Source organism: Balaenoptera acutorostrata, chromosome 9, assembly GCF_949987535.1.
Source record: "Balaenoptera acutorostrata chromosome 9, mBalAcu1.1, whole genome shotgun sequence".
NCBI classification, from domain to species: domain Eukaryota; kingdom Metazoa; phylum Chordata; class Mammalia; order Artiodactyla; family Balaenopteridae; genus Balaenoptera; species Balaenoptera acutorostrata.
In genome coordinates, this window is record NC_080072.1 from 35,932,953 (window position 1) to 35,952,493 (window position 19,541).

General features: G+C 38.2%; 1 protein-coding gene across 1 annotated transcript in view; it reads right to left on the bottom strand.

Annotated features, from left to right (window-relative positions):
* Positions 1-17,970, bottom strand: part of ANO5 (anoctamin 5) — a 101,298-nt gene extending 83,328 nt beyond the window's left edge. Inside the window, 2 exon segments of the mRNA XM_007174811.2 lie at positions 5,311-5,354; positions 17,217-17,970. Of these exon segments, the coding sequence (XP_007174873.2) occupies positions 5,311-5,354; positions 17,217-17,688 (516 nt within the window). The 5' untranslated portion in view covers positions 17,689-17,970.
* Between the last annotated feature and the right edge of the window lie 1,571 nt (positions 17,971-19,541).

Genomic DNA, 19,541 nt, shown 5'->3' on the forward strand with positions numbered 1-19,541 from the left:
TCTCACAAATATGGAGCTTCTTCCTGAGAAGTGAGGGGTTAGTGCCCCACATCAGGCACCCCAACCCTTGGGACCAGCACTGGAGGGACAAGCCCCCAAAATGAATGGTTTGAAAACCAACAGGGTTTATGTTCAGGAGACCCAAAGGGCTATAGGGAACTAAGATTCTACTCTTAAAGGGCTCATCTATAGACTCACTCACCCTGGGACCCACCACAAAAGAAGCAGTTTGAAAAGCACCTAAACTATATGTGAAAAAGATTCATTTGCCAATCTTAAAGCATCCATCAGAGGGGCAGGGACTGTTAGGACTCTCTCTAGGGATAGAGGTGTTGGTGGGGGCCATTTTTGCCCTCTCCCTCTACCTTGCTAGCACCAGTGGGTGCACACAGTGATAGCACTCTCCCACTGTCCAGCTAAAGCCAGCGGGAGTGCCTCGTCCCTGCACTCTCCTGCTCCATCACTAAAAGCAGTGGGTGTGCCCCAGCCCTGTGCTCTCCTGCTGCCTCTAAAGCCTTACCACTAAACCAGACTTACACAAAATGTTAAAGGGACTTCTTTAAGCTGAAAAAATATGAGCACTAATTAATAACAAGAAAACATGTAAGTAAAAATCTCACTGGTGAAGATAAATATATAGTAAAAGTAGTGGATTAATCACTTATAAAGCTAGTATGAAGGATAAAAGACAAAGTAGTAAAAATAACTATAACTACAATATTTAGTTAAGGGATACACAAAATAAAAAGATGTAAAATGTGACCTCAAAAACATAAAACATGTGAGGGAGTAAAAATGTGGAGTTTTATAATGCATTCAAACAACTAGCTATCAATTTAATATGAACTGTATGTGTGTACACACACACACACACAGGCTAATATATGTGAGTTTCATGGTAACCACAAAGCAAACAACTATAGTAGACACAAAAAAGATAATGAGAAAGGAATCCAACCATACCACTACAGAAACTCATCAAACCACAAGGGGAGAGAGCAAGAGATGAAGAAAGGAACAGAGAGGAAAACAACCAGAAAACAATGAACAAAATGGCAATAAGTACAATTAATGTAAATGTAAGCAGACTCAGTGATTATTATGAACAATTATATGTCAACAAATTGGACAACATAGAAGAGATGGACAAATTCCTAGAAACATACAATCTTTCAAGACTGAATCAGAAAGAAATAGAAAGTCTGAACAGACTGATTACTAATAAGGAAATTGAATAAGTGATCAAAAACTTCTCAACAAACAAAATTCCAGGACCAGATAGCTTCATTGGAGAATTCTATCAAACATTCAAAGAAAATTTAATATCTATCATTCTCAAACTCTTCCAAAAAATTGAAGAAGAGGAAACACTTCCAAACTCATTTTAGGAGGCCAGCATTATCCTGATAACAAAACCAGACAAGGACACCACAAAAAAAAAAAAAGAAAATTACAGGCTAATACACCTCTTGAACACAGATGAAAATATCCTCAACAAAATATTAGCAAGCAAAATTCAAAAATACATTAAAAGGATCATATACCATGATCAAGTGGAAATTTATTCCAGGGATGCAAGGATGGTTCAACATCAGCAAATCAATCAACATAATACAGCACATTGACAAAACAAAAGATAAAAGTCATACGATCATATCAAAGATAAAAATCATAAGATACAGAAAAACCATCTGACAAAATTCAACGTCCATTTATGATTAAAAACTCTCAACAAAGTGGGTATAGAGGGAACATATATCACCATAATAAAGGCTATATATGACAAGCCCCCAGCTAACATCATACTAAACAGCTTTCAGCTTTTCCTGTAAGATCAGGAACAAGAAAAGGATGCCCACTCTTGCCACTTTCAGTCAACACAGTATTGGAAGTCCTAGCCAGATCAATTAGGCAAGAAAAATAAATAGAAGGCCTACAAATTGGAAAGGAAAAGTAAAACTGTCACTATTCACAGATGGCATGAGTTTATATAACCGAAACCCTGAAGACTCCACCAAAAAACTGTTAGAACTAATTATTAAATTTAGTAAAGTTGCAGGGTATAAAATCTATACACATGACTCATGTACCACAATGTTCATTGCAGCTCTATTTACAATAGCCAGGACATGGAAGCAACCTAAATGTCCATCAACAGATGAATGGATAAAGAAGATGTGGCACATATATACAATGGAATATTACTCAGCCATAAAAAGAAATGAAATTGAGTTATTTGTCGTGAGGCGGATGGACCTAGAGTCTGTCATACAGAGTGAAGTAAGTCAGAAAGAGAAAAACAAATACCATATGCTAACACATATATATGGAACCTTAAAAAAAATGGTTATGAAGAACCTAGGGGCAGGACGGGAATAAAGACGCAGACCTACTAGAGAATGGACTTGAGGACACGGGGAGGGGGAAGGGTAAGCTGGGACAAAGTGAGAGAGTGGCATGGACATACATACACTACCAAATGTAAAATCGATAGCTAGTGGGAAACAGCTGCATAACACAGGGAGATCAGCTCGGTGCTTTGTGACCACCTAGAGGGGTGGGATAGGGAGGGTGGGAGGGAGGGAGATGCAAAAGGGAAGAGATATGGGGATATATGTATATGTATAGCTGATTCACTTTGTTATAAAGCAGAAACTAACACACCATTGTAAAGCCATTATACTCCAATAAAGATGTTTAAAAAAATCAATACACAAATATTAGTTGCATTTCTATACACTAACAATGAGATCATAAAGAGAAATTAAGAAAGCAATCCCATTTACAATTGCATCGAAAAGAATAAAATACTTAGGAATAAATTTAACCAAGGAGGTGAAAGACCTGTAACACACTGATGAAAGAAACTGAAGAGAATACAAAACAATAGAAAGATATCCATGTTCATGGACTGGAAGATTAATATTGTTAAAATGTCCATATTACCCAAAGCAATCTACAGATTAATTCAATCCATCATAATTCCAATGGCATTTTTCACAGAACTGAACAAACAATCCTAAAATTTGTCTGGAACCACAAAAGACCCTGAATAACCAAACCAATCTTGAGAAAGAAGACCAAATCTGGAGGCATCATGCTTCCTTATTTCAAACTATATTATAAAGATATAGTAATCAAAACATAATGGTATTGGTATAAACACAGAAACATAGATGAATAGAACAGAATAGAGAGCCCAAAAATAAGCCCACGTATATATGGTCAATTAATTTATGACAAAGGAGCTAAGAAAATACAATGTGGAAAGGATAGTGTCTTCTTCAATAAGGGCTGTTGGGGACACTGGACAGTCACATGCAAAATAATGTAACTAGATCACTATCTTACACCATACACAAAAATTAATGCAAAATGGATTAAAGAATTAAATGTAAGACCTTAAACCATAAAACCCTAGAAAAAAAAATATAGGTGGTAATCTCCTTGACATCAGTCTTAGAGATAATTTTTGGATCTGACTCCAAAAGCAAATGCAATTAAAGCAAAAATAAACAAGTAGGATTACAACAAACTAAAAAGTTTCTGCATATCAAAGGAAATCATTAACAAAATGAAAAGGCAACCTACTGAATGTGAGAAAATATTTGCAAATCATATAACTAATAAGAGGTTAATATCCAAAATATATAAAGAACTCATACAACTCAACAGCAAAAAAATAAATAATCCAATTAAAAAAATATGAGCAGAGGATCTGAATAAACATTTTTCCAAAGAAATACAGATGGGAAACAGGCACATGAAAAGACGTTCGGCATCGTTAATCATCAGAGAAATGCAAATCAAAACCACAATGAGATATGACCTCACACTTGTCAGAATGGCTATCATCAGAAAGACAAGAAATAACAAGTGTTGGCAAGGATGTGGAGAAAAGGGAACCCCTGTCCACTGCTGGTGGGAATATAAATTGGTACAGATACTATGGGAAAGAGTATGGAGGTTCTTCAAAAAATTAAAAACAGAACTACCACAGGATCTGGCAATTCTACTTCTGGTTATTTATCCAAAGAATATGAAAACACTAATTTGAAAAGATACATGCACCCATACGTTCACTGCAGCATTATTTACAATAGCCAAAATATGGAAAACAACCTTAAATATACATGAATGGATGATTAATAAATAAGATGTATATATATATATATGCAATGGAATACTTCTTAGTCTTAAAAAAGGAATAAAATCTTGCCAATTTCTACATCAATGGACCTTGAGGGTATTACACTAAGTGAAATAAGTCAGACAGAGAAAGACAAAAGACTGTATGATTTCACTTATTGTGGAGTCTAAAAAACAAAACAAATGAACATATAGAACAAAACTTACAGATACAGAGAACAGACTGGCGGTTGCCAGAGGAGAGGTGGCTGGAGGTAGGCAAGATGGGTGAAAGGTGTCAAGAGGTACAAACTTTCAGTTACAAATAAGTCATGGGGATGTAATTTATAGCACAGTGACTATAGTCAGTAGTACTGTATTGTATATTTGAAAGTTGCTAAGAGAATAAATCTTAAAAGCTATCATCACAAGGGACTTCCCTGGCGGTCCAGTGGTTAAGACTTCACCTTCCAATGCAGGGGGTGCGGGTTCAATCCCTGGGGGGAAGCTAAGATCCCACATGCCTCAGGGCCAAAAAACCAAAACATAAAACAGAAGCAATATTGCAACAAATTCAATAAAGACTTTATAAAAAAATTAGGAGCCTTCACTGAAGCTGTTTAAAAAAAAAAAGCTGTCATCACAAGAAAAAAAAATCTGTGACTCTGTATGATGACAGATGGTAATTAGACTTACTGTGGTGATATTTCACAGTGTATGCAGGTATGAATCATTATGTTGTATACTTGAAATTAATATATTATATGTCAATTACACCTCAGTAAAAATGCACTAATCACATACTACTAATAACTTTAACAAAAAAAGCTATCAAATATTATACCTGCATTATAGTCAAGCAAAGTATTAAGCCAAGTACTATTATCTTGCATATCAAGTCTCAGCATTTCTGAGTTTATATCACAGAAAGCCTCAAAACAAATCCAAACTTATGGTTGCTCCCTTATAACATCCAGAAAGATTCAATATTAAATCTGCATGAAACATGGAACTTGCTTTACTTACTTAAAAATGAATAGGTTGGAGGACAAAACATTAAGAATGTAGTATGAGTAAATAACTGGAGTACAAAGACCTAAGTATTCATATGAAGTACATTTCTAACCTTGGCTCAATTTTTTGTTCTGACTTATAGGAGGCTAACACATATATTTAACTTACCTCATTTACTTCAAAAAAACGTTCTTCACTACCGGCTCTTCTCTCTAAATTAAAGAACAACGACAACAAAATCATGTTAAAACGGCCAATCAATCACAGTATGTTAAAAGTCTGCAGAAGGAGAAAACAGGAATTCAAAATTTAAACAAAAGAAGTCCAAAGAAAATAATGTTGGAAGAAAACACCCAAGATCTTCCTGGAGCTAAGTTGTTCAAAACAAACTCAAAATAATTCAGCACCAAAAACTGTCTATAATATAGAGGAAAATCATCAAATACTAATGTGTAGATTGTAATCTCACCCACTAAGAAATAAACTTAACTCTGATGAATACAGTTGTAATTCCATAGCCACACAACTGCTGAGAGGAAAACATTCAGTAGGGATGTCCATCCTTATCTCTTAGCTCTCACCATGTGAGATTTATTATTCTATCAGTGTGTTTTCCTGGAGTTTTCCTGGTAGTAAAGGACTACCAGTTTTAAATAGGCCAAATTACTTTCCTGACACAGATGTCTTCATTATAGTTATGTGCTGAGTCATTTGGACTGAAATACATCTTCAAATAAGTTTCTGACGTTAAAAACTGTTAAATATAGAATTCTGATTCTTATTCTCTTGGGACTCCAATTTGCAAAACACTGAGAAATATTTTACAAGTCAAAAACTTGGGGGAGAAAATCACAATGGGAATGGAATAAAATATTGCTACCACTTAAGAGTCATCCACAGTAACTGTAATTTTAGGAAGTGTTAGTATATATTCTGAAAATACAGAAAATATAAACCTACCATTTGTATAGTTTTTTTTTCTTTCCCAATTTTGTTCATTGTGATAAAATACACATAATAAAAAATTTACCATATTAACCATTAACAAGCAAACAGTTCAACAGTATTCAATTCATTCATAATATTGAGCAACCATCACCAACATCCATCTCAGAACTCTTTTCATCTTGTAAAACTGAAACACTATACCCATTACCAACTCCTCATTCTCCTCTTTCCCAGCCCCAGGCAACCACCATTCTACTTTCTGTCTCTATGATTTTGACTACACTAAGTACCACATATAAGTGGAATCATGTAGTATTTTTCATTGTGTGAGTGGTTTATTTCACATAGCATGTCCTCAAGTTTCATCAATGTTGTAGCATATGTCAGAATTTCCTGCCTTTTAAGGCTGAATAATATTCCATTGTATATGTATGCCACATTTTGCTTACCCATTCATCCACTGATGGACACTTCTGCTGCTTCCACATTTTAGCTGCTGTGAATAATGCTGCTATCTACATGGGTGTACAAATATCTCCAAGATCCTGCTTTCAATTCTTTTGGGTATATACACAAGGTGGAATTGCTAGATCATATGGTAATTCTTTTTTAAATTTTTTAAGGAACCACCACACTGTACCATTTTACATTTCCCTAGAGTGCACCAGGTTTCCAATTACTCCACATCCTCTCCAACTTTTGTGTTTTTTTTTTTTTGATAGTAGGCATCCTAATGGATTTGAGGTGGTACCTCTTTGTAGTTTTGATTTGCATTCCCCTAATGATTACGATGTTGAGTATCTTTTCATGTTCTTCTTGGCCATTTTTATATCTTCTTTATAGAAATGCCTATTCAAGTCCTTTGCCCATTTTTAAATCAGGTTGTTTGGTCTTTTATCGTTGAGTTTTAGGAGTTCTCTAACTGGATCAGATATATGATTTGCTCATATTTTATCCCATTCTGTGGTTTGCCTTTTTACTTTACTTGCAGTGTCTTTTGAGGCACAATTTTTTTTCATATTTGTGAGGTCAATTTGTCTATTTTTCTTTTCTTGCCTGTGCCTTTGGTGTCATATCCAAGAAACCACTCTCAAATCCAATGTCATGAAACTTTTGTCCTATGTTTTCTTTTAAGAGTTTTATAGTTTTATGTCTTACATTTAGGTCTTTGATCCATTCTGAGTTAATTTTTGTATATGGTGTTAGGTAAGGACCCAACTTCACTTTTTTGCACATGGCTATCCGAATTTCCCACCACCATTTATTGAAAAGATTGACCTTTCCCCATTGAATGGCCTTGGCATCCTTGAAAAAAATAATTTGACCATATACATGCAAGAGTTTATTTCTGGGCTCTCTATTCTAGTCTATTGGTCTATGTATCTGTCTTTATGCCAGTACCATACTATTTTGATAACTTTAGCTTTGTAGTTAATTTTGAAATCAGTGAGTCATCCAGCTTTGTCCTTCTTTTTCAAGATTGATTGGCTATTTGGGGTCCCTTAAGAGTCCATATGAATTTTAGGATGGATTTTCCTATTTCTACCAAAAACATAATTAAAATTGATAGGGATAGCACTGAATCTATAAATCACTTTGGTGGTATTGACATCTCAACAATATTAAGTCTTCTAATCCATGAACAAGAGATGTGTTTGCATGTATTTATGACTTCTAAAATTTCTCTCAGCAATGTTTTGTAGTCTTATTTGTACAAGTCATCACATTCTTGGTTAATTTATTCTTAAGTATCTAATTCTTTTTGATACTAATGTAAAAAAATTTTCTTAATTTCCTTTTGAGATTGTTCATTGTTTATATACAAAAATGCAACTGATTTTTGTGTGTTTACTTCATATTATGATACTTTATAAATGTTGATTGCATTTATAGTTCTAACAGGTTTTTTATGGAATTTTTAGGGTTTGCTACATAAAAGATCATATCATCTGTGAACAGAGGCAATTTTAATTCTTCCTTTCCAATTTGGATGTCTTTTATTCCTTTTTCTTGCCTAACTGTTCTGGGTAGAACTTCCAGTACTATGTTGACTAGAAGTGGAAAAGTGGATATCCTTGGTAAATACCAATAAACTTAACTCACATACACAAAAGCTCTTTGAAGTTCCTAATGATTGTTAAGAGTATAAAGGGGTTCTGAGATCAAAAAGTTTAAAAATGCTATCTTAGGTACAAACTCAGTAGAAATACATGCACTATGGGAACGTACAAAAATGTTCATAACAGTATTATTGGGGTTAACTAGAAAACCAACATCACCTCAAATATCCAGAAATAGTAAAATGGATCAATACAGTGTGGTATAATCATACCACGTTTTATAGTTACCAACAAAAGTGAATTCATTTTAATTACATGCAAAAACATAGATAAATCTCCCAAAAATAGTTCAGCAAAAAAGGCAGAAATATTTAGTAATATTTCAGTTATATAAAGTTAGCTATGCAAAACCAAAGTATGTTACTTAGGGATGAACAGGTAAGGGTAGATGTTGGGATACAATTCTCCTTGGGTCTTTCAGGTTTCTGCACATCTTGCAAATGAGACATGGACTGCCCTTTGTTCTGGATTATCTTTTCAAGGATCTTTGTTGAGATAGAGATAGAGACTCCTTCAGGAGCAAAGGACACGTTCGCTTACAGTCTTGGAAGACTGGATCAGTGTCTCCCTCCAGAGCAAAGGGAAGGCAAATTACTGACCGATAAAAAAGACTCAAGTTCCCTAAGCTCAGATTGCTCTCCTGTACTGCAAACCACCCACCGAATGTGCAGGCCCTCTCTGCATTGATCTGCGGCAACTTGGGCTCAGGAAACTGGAACACGCTGCTACTCATCCTATTGTTAATGCTGTGAATAGTAAACTGTCCTTTGTCTCTGATCCAGGTGTCTCATATCTTCTACCAGTAACCATGAAATTGTAACAGGCTACTTGGTTAACTTCCATGTGTGGTAAAATCTCAGACTTTTCACAGCTCTTGACATTGATCGTCAGTATAATATTGATAATGACAGTGGTGATAATGGCTAACATGTATTGATTCTCTGTTGTTAAGAGATTTACAGTACAGTAGAGGAGACAGACCAAAAATTGTGATAAATGCTATAAAAGAGACAAAAAGAGCAAAGAGAGAGGGAGAGAGAAACAGGGAGGGGTGCAAATTAGACATGAGAAACTCAGAAAATCTCTCTGAGGGAGTAATGTTTATACTGAGATGTGAAAGTTGAGAGGATACAAGTCACATAAGAACACATAAAAGCTGTAAGACAGGAACAGTTTTAGGTGTTGAAAGAAACGAAGGTCAAGCTAGAGATGAATAGGTAAATGGCAGAGAGGCCTGAGAAGATGTTGGACAGGCATGGAGTGGGAGACAGTTTGTGGAGGACCTCGTATGCCTGTATTTTTTCGTAAGAGAAATAGTAAGCCACAACAAAGCTTTTAAACAGAATTTATATTTAAATTTTATGAAAAGCACTAGTTGCTGACTGGAGAATGGGATAAAAGAAAGTAAGAATGGAGAAAGGAAACAAATTATGAGGCTGCTGCAATGAATCACAAGAGATGATGGCGGTCTGGCCTGGAGTTGGAACAGTGCAAATGAAGGCACATAAATGGATTTTAGATATTTGAGTAAAAATTGGAAACAAACTGCTATCAAATTTCAGATGTGCAGGTGGAGAGACAAAGAAGAGTAAAGACTCCTAGGCTTGAGCAATTTGAGATTTCATTTAATGAAACGGGGAAGATTATTAATGGTGGGCAATTAACACAGCAGATGCTGTTGGCTCCCCACAAATATCCTTTCTCTTCCTTGTTCTTTACTAACAAAATACTAATTATATGGTACAGCAAAGAGCTCTAGCAAAAAAAGAACAAAAAACAAAAAACGAAAAAACACATTTCCTAGCCTCCTTGCAACTTAAGAATATGACATAAATTCAGTTACCAAATATCACATAAATGGCATTAATGTCTATCTCCTAACATATGTGCAAGCATTAAATGAAAAAAATGCATGTAAATTGCTTCATGCAGTCATTGGCACAGAAGTGATCAATGAATATTAGTTATTCTTGTTGATATTGCTACTATTATTAGGATATATTCTATTCTTTTATTAATTTTCAGAACTGTTTTAAATTCTTTGGGATGAGTTTTAGAGTGTCAGAATAAAGATGAAAGAATATCTTTTGTATTCAGGTCTTTTTGTTGCAAGATCTATTAAAAAGTTAATAGCTAGCATAAGCAAAGCTTGAAAACTAACAAACTATAGCTATAGCCACATCACAACTTTTCTAAGTACAGGTTTTCTCATCTAAAAGATTAAAAATATAACTAAAAATTATTTGAAAAATATAAAATATTATGCAGTACCATCATCTAAGGGTTTTACCCATGAATACTGTCTAGATGTACAGCTCAAAATTCCATAATGTCTTGACCACCTCTCATTGGACTTTCCAATAAAAAGGAAACCAATCTAGCAAACTCTTTTTTTTTCCTTAATTTTTAATTAATTAATTTATTTATTTATGGCTGTGTTGGGTCTTCGTTTCTGTGCGAGGGCTTTCTCTAGTTGCGGCAAGTGGGGGCTACTCTTCATCGCGGTGCGCGGGCCTCTCACTATCGCAGCCTCTCGTTGTGGAGCACAGGCTCCAGACGCACAGGCTCAGTAGTTGTGGCTCACGGACCCAGCTGCTCCGTGCCATGTGGGATCTTCCCACACCAGGGCTCGAACCCGTGTCCCCTGCACTGGCAGGCAGATTCTCAACCACCGCGCCACCAGGGAAGCCCCTAGCAAACTCTTATAATAAGTTGATAAAGAACAGGATTCTAAGAAATACATGCTTTGTCTCTCAACGTATTGTACTTGCACACTGACGTAAGGAGGCTTTTATTTTCTTGAGGGCAAAAACACTCACTATTGTGCATAGAACTAAATATAGTTCCAAGCACAGAGCAAACAAATGCACACCTTAAGCTAGAGTTATAGAGTATTTTATAATTCTGTATTTTAGAAAAGAAAGTAGAAAAACTGGAAGCATTAACCCCTCCTTCCTCTAATTATTTTTGCTGCATTTAACATAAAACACCTGGTTAAAAAATATTTTCAAACTGCTATCAGAACTTGATGCAATGCGTTTATTTGAGAATGTGGAAAGGGGTCAATACAGTTCCTCCAGATTATCTCCTGTCCGTACTAGTTCTCTCTTATGCTTTCGCCTTTCAACTTGCTGCTTCCTCGCCCTGGATCTAACAAGATTATCTTTTTTGGCTAATTCTTGCTTATTTTTCACTTTATATCGGTTTTGACATCCTCCTTTCAAGCCTTGCCTGAAACCTCCTCATCTGCCCCACAGTTAGCCTCTTCCCTGCCCCCATACCACCCTGAACTTAAGCCTTTTGTGGGTACCCAGCCCAATTATACCTCCCTCCACAAGACTGCAAGCTCCCTGAGAGCCAGGTAGAGCGCACTTTGTAAACCGTATCCCTTTCTGAAAAGCAGAAAGATGAAAGAAGATAGATGTATTTCCTCACACACCATGCTCCCTCTCACACATAGTGCTAACTCACTCTCACTCACTCTCTCTCACACACACAATCAGATGTTCACACATGCCATAGACCCAGATACACTTTCACACTCACTCAGAGAGTATAAAGTTGAAGAAACTGTGCATAATCTCCAAACCTGTCGAAACAGAGGCCTATCTGAAGAGGCAAGATTTGAAGCCAACAACTCTAGATCGGCTTCTCATTATTCCTGCAACTTCCTCTAAAGTCAATAGAATTGACTGTACTTTTCCTGTGGGCTAGAAACCAGAACTACGAAGGGTTTAATATCAATCACTTTGGAGAATCATAAAATATGAGCTAAAATTTAAGCCAGCCCAAAGACAGCTTGGAGTTTTCACTGAAAGCACCTTACTAAGAATACACACTGCAGCAAACCCAGAACCCAAAAATAGCCCTTGCACTTACCAAATGGTCTTCTCAGTTTACACTTCTTCCAGCGGCATAAAATAACATATATGCAATCAAATATTCATATTACTAAAGGATAGGTGGTTTGGTTAAATACAATGCTTGATGTAGTTGTAAAGACGCAAGCAACTTTACATTCAATTTTAAAACTGCCCTTTCCAATGTTAAACCCTTAAACTTTCTTTTCCAATGCTGAATGTGTCATAAATCAGCCAAAGAAAGAATATTTCAAATCAGAACTTCCTTACAATGTCAACCAGTCAATAGTTCAATTTCAGCAACATTGATATTTTACTAGCAGTGTTTCTTTACATAACTATTTAAATGGTCTATTACACATTGCCCTTATAATTTCATTTTAAAAATTATTAGATTGTGGGAAAACAGCTAATTGGAGATCACTGATTGCTTAAATGTTCAACTGTTAAGAAAATAAACTGAGAAAATATAACAAGTCCTAGAAACATCCATTATGTCTGAAAGACACAATGTTAACATTCTCTCTCCCGGAAGAAATTTTATCACATGTAAATCAATTGTTTAACTTTCTCATATTTACTCTTCAAAGGTGATTTAGGAAATACATAATACACAGATCCAGACTTACCTATATTGGGGAATTTACTCTAAGAAATCCATTTGTATTTTAAAATACAGGAATAAAAGTAGCTCTTAAAAATTCATGCTGTGGAACCCAGTATCGTTCAGCCTTCTGAAACCAACACTTTTGTTTTCATAACTGTGTCATTAAACTCCAGAAAGAAACATATATTTAGAACTGGGTTTCCAAAATTCCACGTGACTGTCAATGTTAAAAAATACATCCTCATTGCAATGCACTTTTCATATAACCCTAGAAGTAACAGAAATCCTAATAATGGGCAATAAAACCAACTCAGCAAATTAATCAACATATTGAAAGACATTTAGAAAAATAAGAGTCATCTGAGTGGCCTGGACCACCCTGCTCCTTCAGCTCTGCTCTTACCAATGCCACTGTCTTCTGCTATTTGGATTCTGGATCTATGAACAAAACAGGTTATAGGAATTTGGGCAGGGTGCATTCGTGAGACCCAACCGTCAAATACATGTATTCCACATTAATATCCTTTTCTCCTACCTCCACCCAAATCAGAGGCAAAGCTTTTATCACAACAAGAGGAAATATAAATCAATTACAAAAGTCTTTGCCAAGAAAAGGGGAACTGAAATTACTTCAGGAAAAGTTCTAAAACCTTCCTGGGATGGACTGAAGCTTCAGTATGACCTCAAGCTGAAGTAACACTGATTTACATATAAATTCTAGTAAGCAAAATTATCCTGAGGCTAAATTAGATCTTCTAACATCTGAGAGAGAGTAATGGTCAATCTCTGTAATGCCATATTGATATATTTTTTCCTTCATTATATGTATAAAGTTACATACTCCACATTTTTTCCCTCCACTCTTCCTTCAATGAAGAATATATTTCTCATAGCTTTACTTCAGAAGGACTGATTATAAGTAAATACTGAATGCTTCAAATGAAAAAAAAAATCTATTAAGAGCTTCAGATTACTGAAATTACAATAGGAAACAATTCTCTGCAAAGGAGGAAACCACTGAATAAGTACAGAATAGGACTTCTAATTTTATTTGTCTAAAAGACATTTGACTTCTTTTGCACACTGAACATCAATCATTTTCCCTAACAAGTTTACTGCATTATTTAGCAGAGCCATTAGTCTAAAGTTTTCAATAGTTGTATTTCCCTCTATCTTTAAATTATTTTTTGTTTAAAAAAAGGGGAGTTGCTTCAAGTGACACCATCAAGAACATGGAAAGAGAACCCACCAAATGGAAGAAAATATTTGCAAGCCATATACACTGAATATATAAAGAACACTTACAACACAATAATTAAAAGGCAAATAACTCAATTTTTTAAATGGGCAAAGAATCTGAAGACATTTCTCCAGTGAAGATATATGAATGGTCAATAAGCATTGAAAAAGGTACTTAACACATTTAGTCACTGAAAAAAAGTAAGTCAAAACCACGTTGATGGATTAAAGACCTAAGTGTAAGGGCAGACACTATCAAACTCTTAGAGGAAAACATAGGCAGAACACTCTATGACATACATCACAGCAAGATTCTTTTTGACCCAGCTCCCAGAGAAATGGAAATAAGAACACAAATAAACAAATGGGACCTAATGAAACTGAAAAGCTTTTGCACAGCAAAGGAAACCATAAACAAGACCAAAAGACAACCCTCAGAATGGGAGAAAATATTTGCAAATGAAGCAACTGACAAAGGATTAATCTCCAAGATTTACAAGCAGCTCATGCAGCTCAATAACAAAAAAACGAACAACCCAATCCAAAAATGGGCAGAAGATCTAAATAGACATTTCTCCAAAGAAGATATACAGATGGCCTACAGACACATGAAAGAATGCTCAACATCATTAATCATTAGAGAAATGCAAATCAAAACTACAATGAGATATCATCTCACACCGGTCAGAATGGCCATCATCAAAAAATCTAGAAACAATAAATGCTGGAGAGGGTGTGGAGGAAAGGGAACACTCTTGCACTGTTGGTGGGAATGTAAATTGATACAGCCACTATGGAGAACGGTATGGAGGTTCCTTAAAAAACTACAAATAGAACTACCATACGACCCAGCAATCCCACTACTGGGCATATACCCTGAGAAAACCATAGGTCAAAAAGAGTCATGTACCAAAATGTTCATTGCAGCTCTATTTACAATAGCCAGGACATGGAAGCAACCTAAATGTCCATCGACAGATGAATGGATAAAGAAGATGTGGCACATATATACAATGGAATATTACTCAGCCATAAAAAGAAATGGAGGTATTTGTAATGAGGTGGATGGAGTTAGAGTCTGTCATACAGAGTGAAGTAAGTCAGAAAGAGAAAAACAAATACAGTATGCTAACACATATATATGGAATCTAAGGGAAAAAAAAAAAAAAAAAAAAAAGGCCATGAAGAACCTAGTGGCAAGACGGGAATAAAGACACAGACCTACTAGAGAATGGACTTGAGGATAGGGGGAGGGGGTGGGGTGAGATGTGACAGGGTAAGAGAGTGTCATGGACATATATACACTACCAAATGTAAAATAGATAGCTAGTGGGAAGCAGCCGCATAGCACAGGGAGATCAGCTCGGTGCTTTGTGACCACCTAGAGGGGTGGGATGGGGAGGGTGGGAGGGAGGGAGATGCAAGAGGGAAGAGAAATGGGAACATATTGTATATGTATAACAGATTCACTTTGTTATAAAGCAGATGCTAACACACTATTGTAAGGCAATTATACTTCAATAAAGATGTTTGAAAAAAAAAAAAAAAAAACCACGTTGAGATAGCATTTCACAACCACTAGGGTTGCTATAAATAAAAAAGACAGACGATAACAAATGTTAGTGAAGATGTGGAGAAATTGGAACTGTTTTATATTACTGGTGAAAATATGAAAAATGACGCAGACGCTTGGAAAACAGTTTGGTAGTTTCTCAAAATGTTTTATATAGAGCTACCATATGATTCAGCAATTCCACTCCTAGGTGTATACCCAAGAAAGATAGAAACATATTTTCATACAAAAATCTTGCAATAAATCTTCATAGCAGCATTATTCACAGTAGCCAAGAAAGTGGAAATAATCCAAATGTGCACCAATGGAAAATTATTTGGCAATAAAAAGGAATAATGAACTGATACAAGTTACAACATGGATGAACTTCAAAAACACTATGCTAAGAGAAAGAAGCCAGTTACAAAGACCACATATTGTATGAGTCTGTTTACATGAAGTGTCCAGAATAGCGAAATCAAGAGAGACAGTAAATAGACTAGAGGATGCCTAGAGCTGAGGGTAGGGAGGTGGGGTGGGGAGGAGGAATGACTACTAAGAGGTTTCTATTTGGGGTGATGAGACTGTTCTAAAATTAGATTATGGTGACCACAAAATTGTAAATATACCAAAATTTGAATTGTACGTTTTAAATGGCTGACTTTTATTGTATGTAAATGAAGTATATCTCAAGCTGTTAAGAAAGGGGAGGAGGAGGATGCAATAATGCACTTTATTTCTTGGTGTCTTTGAAGACTAAATAGTATGACTTCTTAGATCATTTATCACTTAAAAAAAACTGTTTCCATGTTTAGATCTAACACTAAACAAGACATGAAAGTAGAGTGTCATTGAGAGAACTGAGTATCATTGAGGGCCATGGAGATAGACCCAGAAAAATACATGCATTTTCAGGAAAATGCGTACACTAAAATAGACCCACAGAATACAGGTCCGGGGTGGCCACACGGGAGTTTCCAGGAGTTGGCCTTCTCTCTATTCCGTCCTGTCCCAGAGGGCTTGGTATTTCCCTGGACCCACACCTGCTTAGCTTCTGGCCGGTTCCTGGGGCCTCAGGCATGGCTCAGGAAGAAAGTCCAAGTATCACGGGTACTGGGAGACGGGAAACCCCGAAGCAAACAATGGGCAAACATTTTTCAACGGAACTAAAGATTCAATGAAAGCTTGTAAAACAGCATCCTCCCCAAGTGCATAAGAATCTCAAACTGATGGACCTTAGGGTTCGGTCTGCCCTTCCATGATTAACGATAATCTCAAAGCTTGAGCAGTAGTCGGCGAATAGAAAGGGGCAGCAAGACTCGAGGGCCAGCTCCCCACACAGGGAACTGCTGTCATGCGCCCTAAGCTTAGGCTTTCTCGGTGGGAGACTCCTTCTTTCCTCTGCCTGGGTTCAGAGGCCCGAGCACCTCAGTTCACTCGCCCGGCGTGCTCGCCTCGCCTCCCTGCACTGTGCGACCGCTCCGTGGCGTCCAGAGGAGCAAGGAGGGCGGTCTCGGAACCGCTCGGAACAGGTGCTGGCCTCGCGGGAGCAGCCCGAAAAAATCCCCGGCCCGGGCAGGGAGTGTTCGCCTGCAGTCCCCGTCTCGCGCAGGGCACGCCGCTACGCGAACATCCCCGGGATCCCGGCCGCAGGGCCGCCAACGTCCCCCGGGGTCCCCGCGCCTAGAGTGGCGCGGTCCACTCACGGAGCCCGACCCTCCCCCCCGCGCCACCCCGCCGGCTCCTACCTTCCTCCTGCACCATTTCCAGGACATCCGGGTCGCCCATCTTCGCCAGCTCGTTGATGACACTGCTGGAGGGGCAGCAGACTGCCGACCGCCGCGACTGGAGGCGAGATCTGGCCTGGAGACTGAATCTGATCGTGGGCCGCCGCACTTGCGCCGGGATCAAGAGATCCTCTTTATAAACCTCATTCTCCTCGGGTTCCACCAGCGTCGCGGGCTTCAGCCAGCTGGGCTTCTTCCCCAGCGGGTACTTCCACTCGACCTGGCCCTTGACCCTCGGCTTCACCGCCCTCTCCCTGTAGCGCTCCTGGGACCTCTCCCAGTACGTTTCCCGTAACGTGCCGGGCTGCTGGTCTCCCGGCTTCCACGAGCCCTGTCTCCTCTGGCTCCCTGGCGGCGCTTCTTTTGAGTCCGCCTGGGCGCTCTCTCCCCGCCTCTCTCTACTCCTCCCCAAGTCCTCCACGGGGGCCTCCATCTCCCCGCCCCCCGGTCCGCCGGGCTCCAGGCCACCCCGCCCCTCTTCGCTACCGCCCTCTGACTCACTCGGCCCCGGCTCCGCCGCCTCCTGTCCCTCTTTGGGGCCCGCTGTCTCCCGGGCCCCTCGGCCGGGCAGCTCCCTTCTCAACAGGCCTTGCTGGTCCCATCCCACCGGGTTGGCCCTCGTCCCGGGCTCCTGGTTCTCCCGGTTCTCCCGGGCTGCCGCCTCCGCTCTCTCTGAACTATCCTCCGATGCCAGCCGACGGGCCAGCTGCGTCCTCAGCCAGTTGGCCTGGTCCTCTTCCATCTGCCCAGCCCTCCGCCTAGCATGGGCGGCACTCGAAGAGAACCCCTTCCCAGTTGAGGAGTTATTTTTTGTCGGGTGAGAAAAAGCCCTCCTTCCTTAAGGCGACCCCCACCCCCTTAAGGCCCGCGTGTGGCCAGGTCTCCAAGGTTCTAGCAGCCCCCTCCCCCCCGAGTCCTGCGGGTGGGTATTAACTTCGCAGCTGGCAGGGTCCGCTTCCGGGACGCAAACGCGATTTCTAACACGGTTGGTGGGAAGTCAAACATGTTTGTCGTGAATTCGAATTCAGCCTCTGCCCCTTAAAAGTTGGATGGCATTGGTCAAGTTTCTGTAAGCCTAACAGTAGCCACCTAGGGGACTTTTGAGGGTCACATTATACAGTGCGGGCATAATGTGTTAAAAATTTAGCTGCTATCAAGACTAACCCATTTTCCATTGAGCCCTGCTCCACCTCAAAGTGTGTCTTAGTGCCTTGAGAACTTCAGCCTCAAGCAGAGCGAATGGTCACACACTTCACAGGCTCCTCTGAATTGGTTCTAGGTTTCTGAGACCTTATCAACTGCCACCTCCCCAATAATTGGGAGATAAGAAGAATTACCCTCTAACAAGGGAAAAATAGATAAGTGATGATGAACTAAGGGTGAGGTAGAGGTCTGAACTGAGGGCCTTGAGAGTGCTAAGGAGGGCATGACTTTGAGTTTGGGGCAGGCATGGGATGATTTAAGAATAAGGACATAACCAAGGAAGACTTGACCTTTCCTAATTTTCATGTTACTCTATTTCCCCCCCCTTCTATTGACACTTTAGAACCAAGAATTACCTTTTACAGATGAGAAAATAGGCCTTGAGACAAGTGTTTTGGTGAAGGTCATGCTTAACTGTGGAAATGGAAATCACCTGTTTTTCCTATGCATTGCTATCTGTTCTCTATTTAAACCTCTAGGAATATATCAGTTCTGGTCAAGTGATTTCAGACTATAGGCAATTCCTTACTTGATGCATTCTGGAATTGTGTTTGAAATGTGAATATACATAAGTCAAGCAATAGACTTACATGTAATTATAATGAATTGCTAGTTATGATACAAGTGTTTGGTTTTTACTTCTTGATTAATCATTGTTTGAGTCTAATAAAAGGTTTACGATGTGATTTGTTTCATGTTCTTCCCATATACCAGGTACTCTGCTAGGTGCTGTAGATATTGTGATTTAACAGATGGTACAATCTTTGCTTTATGTAGATTAAATAAAAATAAAAACAATAAAATTATTGTTCTATAATTTTATATAATTATGTTTTCTATTCTTGATTCTGTACCATATTTGAAGTGATATATGAAAAGACATTTAATGATGATTTTGTGCAAAATTAAATGGAATATTTTGATGCCAAATTTGCTAATATTTTATCAACTTCTCTAAACTTTGTTAACAAAAAGTTGGCTCCTCCTTGTGTTCTTTTGATAAAGGTGTGTATCTTATCCATAACTTGAGATCTTGAGAAATTTTCTCTGAATTCTTATCACTGAAATACTTTATTTTGCTTA